The sequence below is a fragment of the Sparus aurata genome, chromosome 1 (assembly GCF_900880675.1).
Source record: "Sparus aurata chromosome 1, fSpaAur1.1, whole genome shotgun sequence".
Lineage (NCBI taxonomy): Eukaryota > Metazoa > Chordata > Actinopteri > Spariformes > Sparidae > Sparus > Sparus aurata.
The window spans coordinates 2161745-2184946 of NC_044187.1; the positions used below are offsets into that span (position 1 = coordinate 2161745).

A 23202-nucleotide genomic window follows, 5' to 3' on the forward strand; every position below is an offset into this window, starting at 1 on the left:
TTAATATTAATGAGCACAGCTGTTTAATATTCATGAACAGGGAACACTATGATGTTTGTAGAATAATACACACACACACACACACACACACACACACACACACACACACACAGGAGGGAGGAGGAGGAGTTTATTCCCGTTGCTAGGAGATCTCAGTAATGAGCTGCGTCAAATTGGACAAATTCAAACCGGAACCTGGAGACATTGTCCTTCAAAATAAAACGAAACATGGTGGGAAACTTAAGCCGATAATAATAATAATAATAATAATAATAATAATAATAATAATAATAATAAGCCAAAGCAGGAGGGCAGTGATACAATTGATAGAAAACTAAAATAATACTAAATAATTTGAATAATTGAAGGAGTTTTACTTGTAACAGAGTATTGTCTCACAATTTTACTTCTGTTACAGCTTTCACTCTGCCTTAGTTAGCAGAATTTGATCATTGATCTATGCTCAATTTATGAATTTGATGTTTTTCTCTGTATTTTATACTTCAGTGTATATTCATATTTTTATATTAACTGTAGTAATGATCTGTTGAACAGTGATGAAATGTAACTAAGTACATTACTAAGAACAGTGATGAGGCAAATATTGTACATTTAAATTTACTATATCAATTTAAAGTCAGTTACCAGTTACTTTGCAGATTACACACTGCTCTCAATATCAGATATCTTAAAGGAGACATATCCTGTCAGTTCAAACACGGCTCCTGTGAAGCCTCGTCGTTAGCCCCTCCTTTAATTTTGTGACTTTTTGACATCACTATGTCAAAAAACCATAATAAAACTCTGGATATGAAGAAGAGCAGAACGTGTCTCCTTTAAGACATTTACTCAGTACAACTTGTACAGGTGACTTTTATTAACGCGATATTTACATGACATCTTTACTTTAACTCAAGTATGACTTCTGGGTAGTTTTCATTGCAGGAACCAGGCTGTTCCGTCAGACGAGGCTTTTATTGTGAAAAGCACGCACCGGACGTGCCGTTGTGCTCTCCGGCTGCGGACCGACCGGTCTGCGTTGACTGAGCGGTTGTGATCCGAGCAGCGCTCAGTCAGACGGGGGGTGGATGTACCGGAGCAGGATCACGGCTCTGCAGCAGCTCCTCTTCCTGCTCCATCAGCACCAACCAGTTGGTTGGTTGGTTTGTTTATTTGTTTGTTTGTTTGTGGGAGCTGCTTCCGGTCCGCCTCATGACGAGCTGCTCACAGTCCATCCTCTTCTCGTGTCTCCAGAGAGGTCGGACGGCAGACTGAGAGGGAGGCCTGCTGCTCCACCGCAACAGGTCTGGGAGGATCTGGACCACAAAGAGTCAGAACCAGAAAGCAGATGAGATAAAGAGGACAGAGACAGACAGCAGAGGAAGAGGAGGAGGAGGAGGAGGAGAGGAGGAGGAGGAAGAAGAGGATGGTGTGAAGGTGTGAAGGTCTGATGGTCTGAGCTGAAACCTGCCATCATGATGCCGGTGAGTGTTTTCTCTGATCCATTCATCTGGTTTTCCATCTGTTACCGTCTCCATGGTAACACACATCCTCATCAGCACCACTCAGCTGTGACTTTTATTATTCATCTGCTCTAATGTGAAGTTAAAGTGACGGAGCCGGACCTGCTGCTCAGGGAAGGTTCTGGTTCTGTGTGCAGCCTGAGGGACCGTCAGTGTGGTTTCTACCATCGTTCACGTGGTTCTAATGTGACATCATTCTGTTATTAATGAAATCATTTACATTCTTCAATTATAGTTAAAACACACAGTGCTTATTTTCTTCTTCTTCTTCTTCTTCTTCTTCTTCTTCTTATTATTATTATTAGTAGCAGTAGAAGTAACTAAAAACAGAAGCATGAACAGTAGAGAGGCGCTGAGCAGAGGCTCCTTTAATTCAATCAAGTCTGATCCAATATCAGATTAATCATATTTTAATTCACTTTATCAGGATTTATATTTGAATGGTTCTCACTCTCAGACACCAGCCGCCTGAATACACCTGAGTTATTTCATCCAGATTCGCCAAGAAATTAATGAAATGTTGAAAAATGCATCTCTCACAGTGTTAAAGAAAGTGAGAACACATTCCTGCATCCGTCCTTTTATCTGGATCAGCACACATCCGGATTGTGGACCCGTCCACCGACAACGATCGTGGTGAAAAACAGAACCTTGTTAGTGATGGTTCTCCTGTTTTCTGTGGTACAAAGTTAACGTCTCGTTTGTGAACAGCTTTAACCACAGAACTGGAAATGTTCCCAGTTTTCATATTAGAAATCTCATCACCTTCATTTTTCAGCGTTTAGGTTGTTAGCTCTGAGTTTCTAGTTGTTTTCCGTAGCGATGGACATTTTGAGAGTAACGCCTGAAACAGACGCCTGAATCTAACAGCGCTTTCCTACAAACATTTGTGGGTCTACGTAGGTTGTTTAAACACCAGTCAACCCGCTAAAACTCACCTGTTGGCCCCATTCCCACTTCACGGAAAGGCAGCCTGTCTTGTTATTCTTGTCAGAAGCATTACATTGTGCATCACTGGCGTCACGTCACAAATGCACCGGAAACAGGAAACAACACCAGTAACACAAGTGGGCAGGAGGCAGCCTGGAGGCCGGTGACGTTGCTACGAGTTGAGGTGATAAAAACCTGTGTCGCCCGCCACTGATTCTGAGTCCACGGACTCGAATGTAAATGCAAAGTTTACACATTCCCATTGCACACAAAAGCCCAAACTTAGCAAGTTTACATGAGACTTTAAACCAGTGGGAAAGAGTTGTCCTCCAGTGAGTCACACCACTAATGGAGTCACATTTAAAGACACGATGTGTAAGAAGTGGCCACCAACAGCAGGATAAAGCTAACTGCTGCTAACTGTATTCTATCGATACATCCGTGATCTGTAGCTACATTTAGCTTCAGTTAGCCGTGCAGCTAGCCTGACTACCAGGACGGTGGTGGTGTTTATACTGTTAGCACATGAAGGGAGAAAGAGGTTTACAGGCTAGCTGGTAAGCATGCTAACTTCAGTGGATATGAACACATGGGCGTCTTTGACAGAACGTAGTCAACACAGTTGTTTCTTCACATTCTGTAGACGATGTTATTTGAATGCTTTGAACAATAATTCTCACACATTGCACCTTTAAACATTCATCTGTGAATCAGAAGCGTTAAACATTCCTGCAGCATCACGTCTCAGAGAACGAGACGGCGATCTGAGATTTCAGTTTGTCTTCGTACTTCACTCCGTCCCCTGATGTCTGCAGAATAACTCTCACAAAAGTTCATGTTTCTCTTTACGGCTGCACCGGTTCTGCAGCCAGTGGAGATGAAGCTGAAAGCATCAAATGTTTGTAACAGTCTTTACGATTCATTTTGAAATCAGAGGTGTTCACAGTTTTTGCTCCTCCTTACTACAACTTCAGCCAAACGGTCACATTAATAGACATAAAACAACAAGATGTCAGTCCAAACTTCAGAGACCACGAGTAGAATTTCTTCTTTTCTATTTGTTTTGAATGTCAAACATTTTCACAGCTTGAGTGAAAATCTTCCTGAACAGTTTTTGGTTTGTCCCCGTCATGCCCTGAGCTGCATGGACTCCACAAGTGAGAGTAAAACCTGCTGACTCGTGATAACCCGGCATTATTCTGACAGTGCTCCACAAAGCGTCTTAGCTTTTCTCCGTCTTCAGGCGCGTCCAGAAATGATGAATGTGGTTGAGGTCAGGTGACTGTGGAGGACAGTCCAGGACTCCTCGGTCTTCTCTGGTCTTCAGTAGTTGTGTCAAAGCTTTGAGGTGTTCGGGCTCGTTGTCCTCCTGCAGGATGAATCCTCCTCCACAAAGGTCAAACCAGAGGATGGAGCACGTCTCTGAGGAACGGAGCGCTGCTTCAGTCTGAAAACATCTTCCACCACGTTTCACTGTGACTGTGAACCATCACTCTCTGTCCTGATCGCTGGTTCTGGTTCTCCTTCCAGTTGAGATTCTGGTTCCAGTTTACCAGGCGAGCTGTTCATCAGCTTTATGAAATACCGTGTTGTGGTCGTCAAACCTGAGAACATTAGTCTACCTGTTATGTAATATAGCTCTCCAGGTAAAGCTAACGCCTCATGCAGGCTGCTCAGGTTTTGAGTCTCAGGGTTCACAGCTTTTGTTGCCAGGTGCAAAAGTTGGCCGGCATAAAAACCTTTTACAGTTCTTTATACACCTGTGACTGAAGTAAAAGACATGTCTAACTTTACATTATAACAATGTTTGAATTTTGAACCCTGCAGGATCAAAGATGTTGAGTTGACGTCGGTTAGAGACGTTTGATGCTCAGGTCTAACATCGGGTCAGAATGATGATGAAGGTCTGATGGATCTTTTATCTCTTACGTTTTCATTACTCAAAGCTCAGGTGAGGTTTGAAGGTTCAGGCTGGACCCAGATCATCTCCATCAGCAGCTCACAGCATGTTGGATCAGAAAACACTGCACTGTCATAATTTACAGTGTTCAAGCAGTGAAACTCAAAATGGCTGCAGGAGCCTCACACACCAAAGCTTTGCTTGGATTTAAGAAACTGAACGTGACCAGAGTGGATCAGCAGTGAACCGAGAGGAAACAGTAAAAGGTGTTTGCAGGTTTGATCAGGTCTCTTCCTCCTGCAAATTAAATGACATATAATACGGGAACATGGCGAGGAAGAGGAAGGTGTGTTTGGGGAAACGGAGAGCTGAACTTCTCGTGTTTGCAGACCTTATTATTATTCAGATGGTCGAGCGTGACGCCGTCCACGTCACGGCAGACGGTCAGCTGCTGTCAGAGAGCATGCTGGTCCAGTGAAGGTGACTGTGCTGCAGGTGTGTCAGTGTTGGAGCTGCAGCTTCACCTGCTCATCACGTTCATGTTTCCTCCTGCTTCCTTTAAAACGCAGCACACCCTCCTCATTACACGCCGTCCTCACGGCGGTGCAGGCTGGGAGCTGGAGCTCACCGTGCTGCTTGGTTACTGTTGCCACAGAAACCAGAAACACACACACACACACACACACACACACACTCAAGGTCATTTATGGGAACAGTATTATTTCAGTATTCCTCAGGCGGTGAGGAACTGAAACAGGGAAGTTGTAACCTTCATGTTCATCAGCTGCTGCTGATGCTGACGGTAAATCAGACGGTTTGTTGGGTGTTTGTCAGGTTTGACATCACCACCGTCCTCGTCGACGTGCTCTCACACACCTCACCTGTTCTGATGTGTTCGCCTGCAGATTGTTCAGCTGTCAGTCACACAACATGAAATATTGCTGCTCTGTCCTGTTTGAGGTCCAGCGTGACAAGCGATCCGTCCCTCCAGGATTTCACCGGCTTTTTTGAGACTGTTGGGACCTAAAATTCCAGATTTTGTGGCAGAAATGCAAAAATAGTTTCCATTTTTTTCTTTTTCTTGATAAAATAACACCCACACCTCACCACTTTGAGATTTAAACTACACTAAACATGTCTATGTTTTCTACCTCAACACTATAGAATAGATAATAAATAAATAAACTTTATGTGAAACAGAGTTTACAAAGTGCTTTGACCAACAAGCAGAAGCAGGAAACAGAAGAAGTCGATCTTACAGAATAAACAGTCGACACAAGGAAGTCGAAATATGTACAAACACACAAAGTCAGTATTATTAATTACAAGTAAAAGTGATAAAAACAGACACAATAGTTTTGTGTATTTCAAAGATTTCTCTGCGTGTTTTTTGGCAGAAAAGTCGAATTGATGACTTTTGTTTTTGTTTCAGTGATGAAACATTTCGTGCAGAACATCAGTGACACGAAGATTTCTTTGGTGAATTCGAGTCGTTACAGAACGAGTGTGGTGACATACGAGTGACAAGGAAACTGAGACGGTCGGTTACATTTTATGGGAAAGTTGTGGTGATTGAACAAAGTTTCTGACATGGTACAGACTTCTCTGGGATTGGTTGACTTTATATTAATTGTTGCGGGGTTGGAGAACTGAGTAACAGCTGCTGTCATTAAGTTCTGGGTGAGTTCTGACACCAGGAAGAGAGCTGATGATGTTTCAAACTGTCCTGTCAGCTTCATGTTCACAGCTCTGGGTTCATTTCTCAGAGGTTGAACATCAAAGTTCTTCACTCACTCAAACACAAACTTTGTTATATTGAAGCTGTTTGGAAGCTACATGTGCATCTTGTCTGTACGACAACAATATCTCGACAGCCAGCGCTACACGTTGGACGCTAGCACACTGAACTATCCGTCTGTTTTTATTTTACATCGATGACGCAGACGCTCGAATCTAGAAAAAATCATTGAAGCTCACTTTGTTTCTAAAACAGAACAAAGTGCTGAGAATGAGAACAAACTGCCAACGACCACAGCAACAACACAGATAAACAAGAGGAAGTGCTTAAAAGATAACAAATGCTAAACCACCTTATATGACAGCACGTAGTTAGAAACAGTGCAGAGTAGTTTGAAATCAGTCTTAAACTGTTTGAATTGTCTGGAGCACTGAACCTGAGAGCAGTTCTCCTACACGACTGTTGAAGGTGCACATTCAAGATATTACCACAGAATGCATGATGAGTGGAATATCAGTCAGCAGTAATGAACCTGAGGGCTGAGTGGAGACAGAAGCATGTCTATAGAATAACATCACCGTAATCCAGCTAACAAGTGTGTTTATGTGAAATTTAAATGTGAGTCCAACCAGATGCCCTGATATCAGTCTCCAGAAAGCTTTTCCTTCACTGGCTGACTGTGGAGTCCGAGTCTTTGTTGACTGCTGGTTAATTGTATTAGTTAGTGACCTCACGGTGAAGCTGGAGCAGCCCACAGGGACAAGCCAGTAATTAATCAAGGCTAATCACTGACGAGGAAATATGTGTGGTTATCCTGATGGGTATTTTAAATGTGCAGTGGGCAGCCAATCAGAACACAGCCCTGGTGTCAGAGCGTCAGCAGTAGCTCAGTGAAGCGTCCCGTGTTCATGTTGTTGACTGTGGTAGAATCCTGAACAGCAGGTGTGTGTGTGTGTGTGTGTGCGCATGTCGTTAATCCAATACTGGTGCGTCACGTGACGCTGTCCACCATATGGCTCCAGCCGTCCACGCCGCCTACAAAACATTTGGGATGTGACCTGCAGTGTGCCAGCTGCCACCTCGTTTCCTGGAGCAGAAACAGAGTCGCAGTCACAGCAGGACTGAATGAGATGCAAACGTTCTGACTCACACGGGGAGTTATAACCTCGTCTGATGTGATGTGACATCACAATAATGTTGTGTTATGTTTGATAATCTCACAAGAAGCTTTCAGCTTTGTTGGTGTAACTCTGAAATCCAAACATTGCTCTCCTGATGCTTTTCTAAGTTAAAGGGTGAAGGTTAGATTATATAGTCGAGAGGCTGATGACAGAAAGGCAAATAATAATCAGATGATCAGAAGTTGTACGACAGAGCACACTGCGTGAATGTCACCACTGACTGACTGATGGAGGCTGGGGTGAGGATCAGGGGAGATGGACTGTTGACTGCTGATTGGTGGATGAACTGCAGGTGTGCAGGATGATGGCAGCAGCAGGCAGGTGGAGCGTCAGGTACGCAGGTATGCAGGTATTTCTTAAAACGAAGCTTCCGTACATGTTTCAGGTCACTGAAAACTGAGCTTTTGGAAAAACTGCCAGTGTGAAGATATTCAGAAACTGTTTTCATAGTTTATGTGTTGTCGGTACACCAGGGGGTTTATGGCTTGTCTCCTTTATTTGGCAGACTTCTGATTGGCCATTGTGGCGTTATAGTGGACGGTTATATAGTCACCTGTTGCTTATCGTACACTTGACATCTCCTGGACGAGGCCTCGGACAGAAACACACAAAGACAGAGAGCCAACCAGGAACAAGATGGAGGGGAAACACTGAGAAACACGAGGAAGAGGTCCGGATGTCGTCAGATCAGATTCGGGCTCGATAGATTATCAGACATGAAGGAGAGAACAGAAATATAACTCATGAAGCATCTCTATGACAGACTGTGATTCTAATGTGCATCTTTATTTATAATATTAATTGTTATGTCTCTTTTAGTTTCTTGTTAGTGCGTTAACAGAATTGTATTCTCATGTTTTGTCCTGTTCCTCTTTGTTGACAGCGTGTTTGGTTTATTCATGATTTGTCTGATGGCTTCAGATTAAGGTCTCTACGTAGGTTGATCCCTCGGGGGTACGAGGTGGGACGGCCGGTCATTTACATTATGTAAAAACTAGGCTGATCTGAATATTATAGAATAAAAAACAAAGAGATCAAGGAGACTGAAAACATATTTGGGACCAATTTACAGTAAAAATGAAGTCATTTTCAGGTACTTGAGTATTTCCATGTTTTGCTCCTTTATTTTTCCTCTTTACTACATTTATCTGATAACTCTAGTTACTTGCAGATTCAGTTTACTCGTGTTTATAGGCTGTTAATTGTGTCGTGTAACCAAACAAATAGTGTTTTAATTAATTTGTTTTATCAGCAATCTGACAGAAAAATCACAGATACTGATAATCTGCAGACTCAGCCATTCATGTTTGTTCTTCGGTGTCGCGCTTTAACAAAAATAAAAATGTCTTTTTTTTATCAGAAGAAGCAAAATATTTGACAGATTGATCAAATTCAGGTTTTAGGACAAACATCTGTAATTAGAGAATAAGATGACGTCAAGATTCGACGGCAGCTTTCACTCTTTACTTATTTCAGTTAAACACAAAGTTGTGATCCTGAGTGTTATTAAGAAAGTAAGAAGAAGTGTCCAATGACAATAAAACGGCAGATGTCACAGTTTGTTTTCTTTGGTCAGTTATTGGAAGAGTTTAACTGTTAACACATGTTGGTGTGTCGCTGCCGTGACATCTTGTCATCGAGCGGTCGCTCAGGATTAGTCTGCAGCTTCACGCTGATGACTCCTCATTGTTTTTGGAGAAGCTGCTGACGTCTTTCAGACGGTCGCGGGTCATTAATTTCCTCCTCGCAGCAGTGGGGGGTTTATGGGCTGGTCGCTGGTATTAACTAGCGTGATGCTGTGCTAATTCCTGGACCGGATTAAGAGCTGCAGCCCCGGGAGTTTAACGAGGCCCCGGCCTGCTGACAGACAGACAGACGTCTTGTGACTTGTGCTGCAGCTTCCTGTTTTTAAGCGTTCAGTGTAAATAACATGACCAGAACCTGTTCTGAGTGGGAATATGACTCTGTACACTGAAACAAAACTTAAAGGGTCAGTCCACCGATGTTCGTGTCCTTCCATGAGGCAAACACGTGTGAGAGGCAGACCTGGAACACAGTCACATCAGATTTAAGACACGTTAGTTACATGTATGTGCGTCTCTGCGGCCCTGTGACACTCTGATGACTGCAGCTGGAGGTTGTCAGTGGACAGCAGCTTTACTCTTGACACCCCTCACTGAGTATAATCAGTGTTTTCAGCACAGACACCTTCAGTCTGAACTCAGGACGTATTGAGCTTCTATAACCGGCCCCGCTGACAGCAGGAGGTCTCACTCCACCTCCCTGTTGTCGTCCTGAGGGACAGACAGCCTCTCCTCTCTGGGCTCTGATTGGCTGCAGCGTTTCCTGGTCGACCTCGGTTCGGCAAGTGACGGCAGTGACCCACTTCATCTGCGAGAACCTGAAGGAAGTTTTGCTCCAGTTTCCTTCAGAGCTGAATGTAGGACAGCAGGCCGGCTGCTCGTCACAGAGGCTAATTCATCTCTGTCGCTGAGCCTCTCCCTTGATTGTATCATTATTTTTATTAAAGGGGAAACTAAAAGGTCTCTTGATTAGCCTGCTTAGTTGTTCCGCTGACAAGAGCGCTGATTAAAGTGCTTGAGCTGATAGAGAAATCTCCCAGCAGCCACCTGTTCAGACCAGCTAATGGGCCGCAGTGCTGAGTGATGTCCTCTCGGCTGTCTGACAAGCTTTGAGTCTGAATGTGTCATGTGGTGACCAGTGATTGACTGGTTATAACAAACAGCTGTTCCTGTATAAGGTGGCTGATAAAGGCGTCAGACTGTCAGCTGCTGTAGATACGTGTCTCCTCACAGGACTGACACTGGCTTCAGTTTGGTGAAAAGACAACAGATCTTTGTTGATGGACGCAGCTCAGAAACAGAATGAGGACAGAGGACAGGAAACTGAATACACAACGACACAGCTCAGTGAGACCATGAAGGACAAATCACAGTAAACATCAGCGGCTGGTTCATGATAAAGTCAGATTTCCACCACAGAGAAGCAGCATGACTTGATTTTTCATGGAGACTTTTCTCGCTCATGTTTTTACCTGAGCTTCATTTCAACCTCAGCAACAGCCGACAACATCTGCATGTAAATTAAATTATGAAAGCCGAACAGAAAGGTCAAAGAAGGCAGCTCGTTTTTCACTTCACGCTGAGAGCAGCGGCGTGAAGACGAGGACTGAAACCAGCTCGGGGCTGTCAGGAGGAAGATTCAGATCCTCAGACTCGGCGCCCTCCGGCGAGCCTGCGAGCGAGCCGCCGCTCTGCACCACCCTGCAGGATAAATAAAGACTGGCGGAGGCTGAGCGCTGCCTCCGTGCAGGTTGGCGGGCTGTGGGAGGCGATCTGGCTCCGGGCCTGACAGCAGATACCCTGCTGGAGTACCAGATGGCCCAGTGCATCATGGGAGTTACAATGTGTCCACAAATATCTGTTTTATTCTTAAATAGCACAAGAAGCTGCAAGAAGGTGAAGAGGGCAGGTTTCATACTGGTTTAACTGTCAACACAATCTGTTAGCAGACACGTTGTTGTCTGTATTTCCTAATTCAGACACTCGGTTCGAAGAAGAGCTGAAAACAAATACTCTCTATTTAATAATCGAACTGTAAACAGAAAAGGCAACGCCTGCACTCAAAGCACATCACTGTAAAACAAAATGTTGAGGTTGAGACTCAGACAGGAAGGATGAAGAAAAGTCAGCTCTGATGAAAACCTGATAGTCATAACAACACCCAGGCTGCAGGCTGCAGAAAACACAAGAGAACTACAATCAGCTGCAGTCAGCAGGTCAGCGGGTCACTGCTGCAGTCAGGCTGATCAACAGGAGTGAAGAGAAATTACTTTTTTAATCCCACAAGTTACAAAGTTCATCTCTGAGCTCTGCTCCCGTTGGTGAACAGCTCCGGATCAGAACAACAGATATTTCTGTGGTTTGAATTGGAATGTGTTTTTTTTTGAGGAGGAATGATTGAAGGTCATTCTGCTGACAGCTCCACCTGGCCGTCTCCTGCTCTGACTGACTGTCATCAGTCTAATCAGTGTTAACAGGAAGTGACAGTCCAGGACTTTTCCAGGTGAAACCAGTGACAAACACTCAAAAGCTCTCAAAACACGAATCATCAGATAAAATATCCACCATGAACGGATCACACAGACCTGAGCTCAGCGTTCTGAGGGATGCTCCGACATCCAGCTGACATCATCTGTGAGGAACACATGTGTAACGCCTCTCCTTATGTCTGTGTTTGTAGATGTTCCTCACCGTGTACCTCAGCAACAACGACCAGCACTTCAGCGAGGTTCCCATCACGCCGGAGACGCTGTGCAGAGATGTGGTGGAGCTCTGCAAAGAGCCCGGAGAGGGCGACTGCTACCTCGCTGAGATGTGGAGAGGCTCGGGTGAGTTTCCAGAAACACGTCCAGACGCTTTGAAGCTTGTTACCTTCAGATCATATTATTATCATCACACCTCTGTATTCTGTTTCTTTAACCAATCAGAGCGCGTGGTTGGAGACGGGGAGCGGATGATGGAGGTGCTGCAGCGATGGGGGCAGCAGAGGGGGGAGGTCCGCTACCTCCTGCATCACCAGAGAGCTCCAGGACGGGAGTCAGGTGAGAGAGGCAGTCAGTGAGGGATCGAGTTAATGCTGCTGCACTAGAGACTTCTGGTTGGTCAGAAGTCCTGTGAGGGGCCAGGAAGTGTTTCACTGCATGATCACCTGCAGACACCATGATGATATTATCAAGCAAGCAACCGGAAAGAAACAGGAATGATTCAACATGTGCTGAATTATTTATCTGATCAACTACAAACTCAACAAACTTGTATTAAGACGCTTCTGACTGAAGTGAAACTACTGAGTATAAAACCATGAATGTTCCTGGCAGATCAGATCAACAGCAGGATCAGCTGTGCAGTAATGGAGGAGCTGCAGTGTGTAACCACAGTAATGACAGACTGTAATCAGCTTACAACTGAAGGCAGTCGAGTGCAGCTGCTGCTTTTTTCATGGATTGTCACTGGTTTGTTTTTCTGTCCTAAAAAACGAGGAAATCCTCTCCGAGCTTTCAGTCGGCTGATAAACAGTCCGAGTCTCACAGTTTGCTCCGTCGGATCATTTTCAGCTTTACAAAGGCTTGATTCTTTATAAAAAATATTGTTTTAACCTCAAAACAAATCATCAACCCAACAACAAGTCAGGCCTTCTGTTCTCTGTGTGATCCTCTCAGCTCCAAACCCACTGATCACACTGAGGAAACAAACTGTGCAGCTTTTAGTGAACGTTCCTCAGACTGAATCCACATCAGATCCTCCTGAAGTTAAAGTCAATACATCAAGTAATCGAGTATCTGACAATAACAGATTACAGATACTTGTTTTTTAAATGTATCCAATTAAAACACAAAATACTGATGTGAGAAAATTCATTTAATTAAACTAATTTGTCATTTAAAAACTACAAGAAGACATTTTAGCCGTTAGCCTTCTCAGTGTCGGCTGGATTTTGTGTCCAGTTGTTGAGAAGCTCTGTGATTAAAGAGATTAAATAGATGACTCAATATTTTCATCCCTGGTCAGAATCAAGAGTCCAGCTTCCAGAAACAGGCTGAATGTGAGAACTGATCCTCCCACACTGTTTTCACACCACTCACAAACATTTAGTTTATTTCTCGCTGAGCTGCAAGAAGTTGTGAATATCTGCTTCAGTTTGTGATTCAAGCAGTGATCTTAAAAGCTCTAATATTTAATGTGTCTGCATTCAAATGGCTAAATAATTAAACGAGTAGTAATGTTGCTGTATGTTTGACTCTGTTATTGACTTCTGTTGCAAAAGCACATTTTCCCAACTGTTGGAATCTGTGTTTTTTAAGATGGAATGATTGAAAATCATTTTTCTAAGGTGACAAAGTTTCAGGTGATTATATGCCAATGAAAACATTATTATCTTCTGTCGATCATTCCCACAAAATCCAACACACAGCTTCATCAACAAAGCAGCGGACAAGTTAAAATTCAGACTGGATCCATCCAGCAGTTTGAAATGTTCAGCTGTGTTTTCTTGTCCAGGTGGATCGAGAGCTGCAGAGCTGATGAAGAGGAGCCAGGGGAAAACTGAGAGATGTCTGGAGAACGGGGTGAGAGAGTGCATACAGGACGTGTTTAGCTTAGCTTAGCTTCCCTTAGCTTAGCACAAAGACTTGAAGCAGGGGGAAACCGCTAGCCTAGCTCCTCAGCCCAAAGAGAAACAAAATCCACCTCCAACTCTGTCTGTTTAAATGTTGTATTTGGTTTATTAATTGTTTTGTTGAAATATAAATGTGAGAAGGAAGCATTAGCAGCAGTTAGCTCTGAGCTGTTGTTGGACGGCTTGTCTACGAGCATGCTCACAACATGTCACTGCAGACTGACAACAGTGAAGTGAAACAACGTCAGAGTCTTCATCATCTGCGCTGTAGTTTGAAACCACAGAAAGTTGCGTAATGTGACTTTAAATACTGCAGGAGGATGAAGGCTGCATCTCTGAAAGTTTGTTCATTACAAGGTGAACTCTGACTCAGTGTGTGTGTGTGTGTGTGTGTGTGTGTGTGTCTGTGTGCGTGCTGCAGGTCTCAGCTCCTCGTCTGGACGTGACGCTGAGCGACCTGCAGGATCTGGCAGCCCGACAGCAGCAGCAGATCGATGCCCAGCAGCAGCTGCTGGCCTCCAAGGTACAACACACCCGACACACTGCTGCTAACGCTGCTACTGCTAATAACACCATCACTGTCACGTCCCTGCAGACACACACAACCCATCCAATTCATCTTCCACTGCTTTCCCAGACACTTATTCTACTGTTTCTACCAGCGTACAGTACCAGTATTATGTTGTCGCTGCTGATACAGACGTATTACCTGACTGACTGAATGACTGATGGTGCGTTCAGTCCAAACTCAAAGAGAATATTGATTCACGTAACTCACGCGTCACTCTACCTGAGGCGGACCGGTGCCCAGATCTCATCTGTGAGTAAACGTAGACTGATTGAATCTGTATCACCACGTCAGTATGAACCCAGAACAAAGAGGTTTCTCTGTGATCGGACTCAATGAACAGATCAGAGGCTGAAATAACAACATAATATAAAAAGTCTGAACTCTGAACGCTGCGTCAGGTCTGTCAGCCAGACGATAAGAAAACTACTGTTTGTTCCCTGATCGATCAGAGTTCTGCTGTGCTGAGACATATTTCAATGACTTACCAGGTAGTCTGACTTCCTCGCTCACTTCCCTCCACAGCAGTCTCAGTAGAGTAGATGTGTTTTCGTACAGCTCTGTGTCTGCAAACAGCCACCATTACAGATTATTATCCTCTCTTCCATTGATGTTCATGAATGTCTGGACAGCAACGTTAACGTCAGTGTTAATGTCATCGCAACACAGCACCACGCAAACTCTTTGAAATCTGTCATTCGTGTCGCCCACCACTGATAAATGTTGTTCCCGTCTATTCATTGATTTTGGATGTAATCTAATCACAGGATTTTGTGTTTCTGGGCGTCTCAGGAGCAGCGGCTGCGTTACCTGAAGCTGCAGGATCAGCGGCAGCAGCAGCAGCAGGAGGTTTCTGAACAGGAGCGACTGAGGCAGCTCAGAGAGAACGCACAGAACCAGGAGGCCAAACTGAGGCGGGTCCGGGCCCTCAGGGGCCAGGTGGAGCAGAAACGCCTCAGTAACAGCAAACTAGGTCAGTGTGACGGAGCTCTGGGTGACTGCATGTGTGTGTTTTTACATTTTATAGGATTTCTGTGTCAAAAGTCACATTTATCAGTTGAAATTGTGGCTGCAAGAAAGAAGAAAATCCATCAGCAGCTTCCTGAAGTCTGAAGTTTGGGCACATGAGGTCGTATTTATAAAGATCTTTGAGTTTGTTCTCAGCAGCAGAAGTTTAATATTCCTCCTCAGAAACATGCACAGAATGAAGAATGAAATAAAGATTCAGTTTGCAACACACAAACTAACAGGCGTGAAGACAAAAGGACAAAAGATAAATAAATAAATGAGTTCACGTTGCTTTTCAAACACCATGTTGGCTTTAAACACAGTGAACAGTTCAGTGCTGTCAGCTCGCAGGCTTTCTGCTGAGCTGCTGAAACAGAGTTACCACATGCAGTTTGTAATTAACAGCAGCAGACTGTCCTGTGAGCACCAGCCGGATGAGTTCAGTGTACATCCAGTATGTCCATGAAACAGACCATCAGTTCATCATTATACAGATGACATGATGCTTCATCCTTTAACATCTGTGCAGCTGTTTGTAGCTTCACTTTTACAATCTTTTAATCATATTTGCAGTTTTGCTAGCTGATTAAGATGAAGAGTTTTGACTGGTGATGTTTTGATATTGAGTCCTCGTCTTCGTGTGTGTGTGTGTTGTGTTTCAGTGGAGGAGATCGAGCAGATGACCGGGCTGTTCCAGCAGAAGCAGAGGGAGCTGCTGGTGGCCGTGTCCAGGGTGGACAAGCTGAGCGACCAGCTGGAGGCGCTGAGGAGCAACAGGCTGGAGCATCCTCTTCCTCCTCCTCATCACCACAGCACCTCCTCCACGGCTGAGCTGGAGCGCCTCTACCAGGAGCTGCAGGTGAGACGATCAGACCTCCAACATGGTGTTATTTAGATTAACATGATGTTTACAGTGTGAAGTGAAGCTGGAACCAGACAGTCATACACTTTTTATGATGTAGTAAAACCTTTACTGACCCCCGCTGAGAAATGTGGTTGTTGGATCAGCAGAATGAGAACGTAGAACTACAAAGGGCAGGCACCTTTATAAAATACCTGGCAGGTGATTGGATGAACCATCTGTCTATCAGAGGCCAACTTCAACGATCAGGTCAACAGTAGGAGCTCTACCACCAGCGGAGCCAGTGTCGCTCTTTTCTCTTCTTTAATGAAACAAACTCTGCAGTTCTGATAGAGCGATGCTAAAGTGGCTACGCTAACCTCTGGAGGAGCCCACATGTGTGTTTGCTTCTCTCGCTGGCTGTCACACCTGAAACACACCTGTAGCTGCTGGTAGTTCCTCAGAGGACGCTGATTGGTTCTGTCAATGCAGAGCTTGAAGCGTGGACATCAGATGACCAGCTGATCTGAAGTCAAGCTGCCTCACAAGGTGTCACTGACTTTATACTTGAAACAAAGTTCACGATCAGACTGTCTGGTGGTAAAAGTTCTGCCTCAAAACGAGGCTTCACCCTCTTCATCAGAACTCACCAAGAATCAGATCCTGCAGTCCCGACAACAGCCATCATGATGGAGGATTTTCAGCACACTGGCTAGCTTGAACTAAGCAGGGCAGCAAAGCTAATATAGATTTTGCAGTATTAGCTTCCTCCCTTCTTACCTGTTTTTCCCTGCGCTTCCTGCCCGACTTCCAGTTGAGGAACAAGCTGAACCAGGATCAGAGCGGCAGGCTGCAGCAGCAGAGAGACAGCCTGAACAAGAGGAACCTGGAGGTGGCAGCAATGGACCGGCGGCTAGCGGAGCTCCGGCAGCGGCTCTGGAAGAAGAAAGCTGCCCTGCAGCAGAAGGAGAACCTGCCGGTGAGTGAACACAACCTGGAGAGAAACACATCAGGGACATATACATGATTTCATTTAAGTTGTTTAATGTATTATAGTTATTCTCTACATGGATTTAAAATCCACACCTCCCAGAGGAGCGCCGGCCTCTGAAGCCAGTTTGACATAGTGGCCAAACTGTGTAATTACATGTTCATGTGAAGCACTCAGACCAAAACAATACTGAGCTGGCTGTGTGATCAGGAGCGCTGAGATGAAACTGCACATGCGTCAGTATCTGGATCTCATCCTCGTTAGCGGAGGGCTAAACGGGAGATAAGCGGCCAAATCAGTGTTACACTGTTGTAACCAGCGGATCAGCAGTGAAGATAACTTTCTAAATCTTTCTCCTGTCTGCAGACGTTACGCTCCAGAACAAAACTGCAGCTGATCATAATAAATATTTCTGTTCCCTCCAGGTGGCTCCAGACGGAGCGCCCCCTCAGCACGGCGTTGTCTCCAGGGTGGCGGCGGTGGGGCCGTACATCCAGTCGTCCTCCACAACAAGCTCTCAGGGGCCCCCGGTGCCGGCCCGCCAGGAGGTTCTGGTGAAGCCGGCGTACCCGGACGGCACCGCCACGCTGCCCATGCCCGACTCGTCCCTGAAGCCGCCTCCCAGACCAGCCAAACCAGCCTCAGGTACTGAGGATGAACTCATTTATTGTGTCCTCTGTCCAAGCTGAAGCATCGTGTTCTGAATAAACTGAACATTTCTTTTCTCTTTAAAGGTTTCACCGCTTCAAAAACATCCAAACTCTCTGACTGGAGCAGCCCGTTTTCTGAATCCGGTGGAGGTTACAGCCACGCCTCCACCCTGCCTCGCATGTCCAGCCTCAGCGGCCACAGCTCAGGTCAGTCACGCCTCCATTTTGGTTACAGGGAGGCTTCACACGTCTTCGTTGACATTTCTTTGCCATTTTTGTAACTTTACGTCGCTGGACTGTTTTGTAAAGTGTCAAAAAACTGCTGTACTTAAAAAAAACAAACCCAGAAGGAACAAAGCAACTTTCTGTTTGGTAAAGTCAAAGAGTAGAAGATGATGACTGCCCCTGTTGTAGGTGGTAAAACCCCCACAGACCAGAAGGGCGTCTCTGGGTCTGATGTCCCGCCCCCTGTCCCGTCACGGACCAATCACAATACTGGGAGCCTGCTCAGGGACAATCAGGTATCAGTGAACTCACTCACATTCTTTACAGTTACAAACTTCACGTCCATTCATAGTTGACAAGGTGAGATAATGAACTAGATCCTCACGTCAGCAGAATCTGTCACTTTTGTTTGAGAAGTTAAAGCTGATGGATGGAATAAATAAAAGCCTGTCGGTTTCTGTTAATCTCATGCTCTTTATTTCTGTGTTCACCTTCAGGCTTCAGGTAAAGGTCTGTCCAAGATGGCAGTACCACCTCCAGTTCCCAGTAAGCCCAAACCGTTCTCCTCCTCTGGCCCGCCAACCTTCTCCAAACCCCCCTACAGCACCGGGACCTTTCCTGGGAAGGTGCGTCCGGTTGGTGGTCACCTGAGGGCTCCAGGTGTCCTCTCCAGCCACAGCCACACCCTCCCTCTGCCCAACAAACAGGAGAGTCCGCCGGCCGCCGCCATACGACCGTACACCCCCGACCTCTCGGAGGCTGCCCCCCCCACCATGCTGCAGAAGCCTCAGACTCTGGCGGCTTCGTCCATCTACTCCATGTACACCCAGCAGGCCACGCCGGGGAAGGGCTACCAGCCAGGCGGCCAGGGCACACTGCCCCGCAGCCAGCCCAGAGGTGACTGACTGATTAAGAATTGATTAATAGTTTCAGTTGGATAACACATGTTGGTTTTCGGTTCTGACGTCATCGTCTCTGTCCCCTGACAGTTTACGGGAAGCCGGTCCTCCCGGCCAGCGGGGGGCATCAGTCTGCCGCCTCAGACGGCGGCGTCATGTATTCCGGCTGTTGTGTGTCTGACGGCAGCGAGGCTGACAACAGTTGCCTTGGTAACGGTGAAGGTGTTGGAGCAGAGACGGCAGAACGCGGCACCCCACGACCGCTCAGCCCCACCAAGCTCCTCCCCTTCCTGTCCAACCCACACAGGAACCCGAGCGACGCCGACCTGGAGGCCCTGCGCCGGCGGCTGCACCACGCCCCCCGGCCTCTGAAGAAACGCAGCTCCATCACAGAACCCGAGGGCCCGGCTGGACCCAACATCCAGAAGCTGCTCTATCAGAAAACCACTCTGGCTGCCATGGAAACCATCCCCATGGAATCAGCCGGTCCAGCAGGGACTCGTCACGAGGACGGGGCCGGCGCTGCGGATGTAACGTTCAGGGTCGACGACAACACCGGAGCTGGCTACCATCAGCCGCTCGCCGAGAGTCCAGAGGACAGCTTGACCCCGCCCCCTCTGCCCCCCCGCTCACCCATCCCTGACCCCGCCTCCTGCCGCTCCCTGCCCCCCCCTCTGGAGGACAAGGACGAGGAAGAGGAGGAGGAGGAGGTGTGTCGCTCAACCTCCGGACCTCAGGACTACTTCGCAGATGAGTTCCCCCCCTACCCTCCCCCGCCGTACCCCACCTGTAGTGAGGCGGAGCAGGGAGATGATGTCATCAACCTGCAGCCGCCGGAGGTCACAGGACAGGTCACAGCGCCGCCGGTGAGTGTCATGGTATGATAATGGGTGAAACTTCCTGTGCTCAGCAGAGGGAGGAGCATTTCTCTCAGTGAACCAACCCTGAATAAATGGAGGTTTTAGAAATAAATCAATAAATAGATTAAAAAAGTAAAGAAGTATCATAATAACTGAGGCAGTGAGTGAAGTCGTGTCCAGTCTATAAAGTCTCTGACGTCTTCATGAACGATACCAGTCGCTCTGAGAAAGAGGATCAATCTCCTGTTACCGTCGAAACCTCAGGTTCAGTAACATCACGTACAGGAAGTATGTTCACTTCATCTGGATGATTTATCGAAAACTTCCTTTCTTTCTCTCTGTTGCTTTTTTCATCGCAGGGTAAGAAGTCGATCCTCCGTAAAGTCGGCTCGGAGCGGATCGACCACAGCATGCGGGTCAAGTTCAACCCGCTGGCTCTGCTGCTGGACTCGTCTCTGGAAGGCGAGTACGACCTGGTCCAGAGAGTCATCTACGATGTGAGTCGCACCAGTTTGACACAACTCAGTTGTTTTTACAAACGCATGAGGTTTGATATATATTACATACATATATTAGAGCTGCTATCAAATGTGACTGGCGAATTTGCTATAATCTGTTCATTCGGATTCTTAGTGTTACATTATAATCGAGACTAACAGTAAAGACATAAAATGGTTGAAATGAGATTGTATGACGAGCAGTTGATCACACGTCCGTCCTGCAGGTGGACGACCCCAGCATGCCGAACGATGAGGGCATCACTGCGCTGCACAACGCCGTCTGTGCCGGTCACACCGAGATCGTCAAGTTTCTGGTTCAGTACGGTGTCAACGCCAACGCTGCAGACAGCGACGGCTGGTGAGTTTGAGTCAGAACATCGCGGACCATGATGCCGTGTTGAGTCCTCATCTGTGCATGTCACCAGTTCTGTGGCTAGCTATGTTGCATGATGCCACCCGGCTCGTTAATCCCTCCTACAAAGATCTGATTGGTTGCAGGCTCGTTAAATCGACCAAGTCTTTCAAACCTCTCCTCTCTCCTCACCTCCAGGACGCCGCTCCACTGCGCTGCCTCCTGTAACAACGTTCAGGTCTGTAAGTTCCTGGTGGAGTCAGGGGCGGCGGTGTTCGCCACCACGTACAGCGACATGCAGACAGCCGCTGACAAATGTGAGGAGATGGAGGAAGGCTACGCCCAGTGCTCTCAGTTCCTCTACGGTGAGACTAAACGTAAAGCGGCGCGCTGTGGAGGATGTTTGTGGGTCCTTCTATGAGTTTTTAGGAGTCAGTAAGTATTCTGAAGGTCATGAGGGAGTGCAAGGAAACCACAGACGCTCCAGAGTCCACAAGGAGAAATTTGAAAGAGTCAAAAGAAGTTTAAGGTTCTTTAAGAAAGTTAATCATCACGTGGCCCTTGCTGTCCTAGAGAAAGGAATCATGGAGCCTTCCAAAAACCAGTGAAACAAACCTTGAGAATGTTTGAATTCTTCTGAAATGATGTGCTGGAACCTCAAAGCCCTAACTGACTGGTCAGCATGCTAACTTTAGTAGGTTTCTCTGCAACAACAAAAACTCATCAAAAAATGTTGATACATTTTAATGTCCCAAACTGAAATTCTTACACGTTTCACCTTTAAGAACCATTGAAAAGCTGTCGGGGGTCATTGAGGCGTCTGAGTGAAGTGATGTGGGAACATGCAGACGTTTCATGGGTCGAACCTTCCAGTCGACTCTGTCTGTGATGTTGTTGACTGGATCCAGTTTGTAGACGGTTCCTCTCTGTGTCCCGGCAGGCGTTCAGGAGAAGATGGGCGTGATGAACCGCGGCGTGGTGTACGCTCTGTGGGACTACGAGCCTCAGGCCGCCGACGAGCTCGGCTTCAGCGAGGGCGACTGCATGACGGTGCTGAGGCGGGAGGACGAGGTGGAGACGGAGTGGTGGTGGGCCAGATGTGGGGACAGCGAGGGCTACATCCCCCGCAACCTGCTGGGGGTGAGCTGACTGTTTGTCTTCTAACTGCTCTCCGTCGTACAGATGATGTCAGACAGGAGTGTCTGGTAGCTGATGTAAAAGATCAGATGCTAACAGGCCGGTGTGATAGCGGTTAGCCCGTCAGCTACAGCTTCTTACCAGCTAGCTCTGCGAGCAGTCGCTACAGTTGTGAATCCATCTTACCGTCAATGTTGATCGAACTTTTGAGATTTCACCAAAAAAAGAAAGAAAGAAAGAAAGGCGTGTTTCATCACCTGGTGTAGAATAAAGTCTCCTAGGCAAAATTTAGTCTGATCAGGAGTTTGTGGTGAAGGTCACGTTATGTGTGACCATAAGAGAAGCAGAACCAGAGGTCACAAACAAACCCAGTGTGTTTACCAAGCATGAGGAGGAAGACAAAGAAGAGGAAGAAGAAGACGATGAAGAAGTAAAAGAAGAAGTGGAAGTAAAAGAAAATGAAGAAGAAGACGAAGGACAGAGACGGAGACAAACTCGTAAATGTAATGTAAAACTGTTCTGATATTTAAACGTGTGCGTTCAGAGAAGCTGATCCAGAACAAAAGGTTTCAGCAGTCGCCTTTTTCTCTGAACACGTTACAAATATTACAGGAGACATTAGTCAGATATAAATAGTCTAATAATCTGTAGAGAATGATTTGTAAACTGTTTGATTGTGAAATAAAGTTTATATTCCTGAGGCAGCGACAGTCTGACGTCCTGCTCTGATCTCTGAGCTCCGCAGGGATTCGAACCGTCGACCTCGCCCGTGTACACTTTTCCTTTTCCCCCCCTAAATCTCAAGAGTTTTAATCAGGTTTAAAGCGGCTCTGAGGATCTCGTTACTCAACAGTCTTATGTAAGAAGAGTCAGTATCTTAATGATGTTTTAATGAGAAGCTCTCCTCTCCTTTATTTCCCAGCTGTATCTGAGGATCAAGCCGCGACAGAGGAGCCTGGCTTAACCGCCGGATGACAAATCCTACAAAGACCAAAATGTTCGTCGGAGGAGGAGCTGCCGAGTCAAACCTCCGGAGCGGGTTGAGAAAAGAGGGACGGATGTTTTCTGAACTGCCAATCGGACCTTTTCAACCTCAGCGCGAAGAATGTCACAACAACAGATTATCACTTCACCGACACGACATGAGCATTCGTTAAGGTCCATTTAGAATTCTGTTTGTTTTCTTTTGAGGGTTTTTTTTTACGTTTATCTCATCGAGTAGTGACGGCTGACATGTGGCGAGAGGAAGCGGCGGTACGGAGACACGAGGCCGCCATCTTTGATTTTATTGTCGTAATTGAGGTATTTAAATTTCCAACAACAAATGTAGCAAATATTGAAATTAAAGCAACGATTTTAGAGAGTTTTTACCACATTTGGAGTCTGAAAGTTCTAACAGCCTCTAATGTTTTACGATCAAGAGTTTTGTCCCTAAAATGTTGTTTTTCTTTTTGGATGAACACAAGAGAGAAACTTCTGGGAGCTAAATCAAAAGAGAGATTAAGTTTCATCAGCTCATCTGTTGGATTTACTACTGATTTATTTCTTAATAACTTGTAGTCGCTCAGACAGACTCGTGTGTGAACGAGCTGCCGTTTGTTAATGTTAGTTTGGATCTCTGTGTGAAGGAGAAGCACTTAACGAACGTTTTGTTTTTTTATGTTAATAAAGTTTATTTACAAGACTTCCTGTTCGGCTGCA

General features: G+C 46.0%; 1 protein-coding gene across 1 annotated transcript; it reads left to right on the top strand.

Moving 5' to 3' along the window:
* Window positions 1-1018: 1018 nt before the first annotated feature.
* On the top strand, window positions 1019-23202 carry tp53bp2b (tumor protein p53 binding protein, 2b). Its single transcript, XM_030404998.1, has 18 exons — window positions 1019-1484; window positions 11536-11683; window positions 11783-11896; window positions 13353-13420; window positions 13892-13993; window positions 14831-15011; window positions 15709-15905; window positions 16702-16866; window positions 17304-17523; window positions 17613-17735; window positions 17943-18049; window positions 18251-18650; window positions 18743-19518; window positions 19872-20009; window positions 20237-20370; window positions 20563-20729; window positions 21305-21504; window positions 22424-23202. Exons 1-18 carry the CDS (start codon window positions 1476-1478, stop codon window positions 22463-22465), a joined length of 3291 nt encoding a protein of 1096 aa, XP_030260858.1. The 5' UTR covers window positions 1019-1475; the 3' UTR covers window positions 22466-23202.

Bases quoted from the DNA above. Each gene is read 5' to 3' on its own strand.
- tp53bp2b (XM_030404998.1), top strand. The intron at 13,994-14,830 runs GTACAACACACC...TGGGCGTCTCAG, and splicing joins AGCAGCTGCTGGCCTCCAAG to GAGCAGCGGCTGCGTTACCT. The intron at 17,524-17,612 runs GTACTGAGGATG...TTCTCTTTAAAG, and splicing joins ACCAGCCAAACCAGCCTCAG to GTTTCACCGCTTCAAAAACA.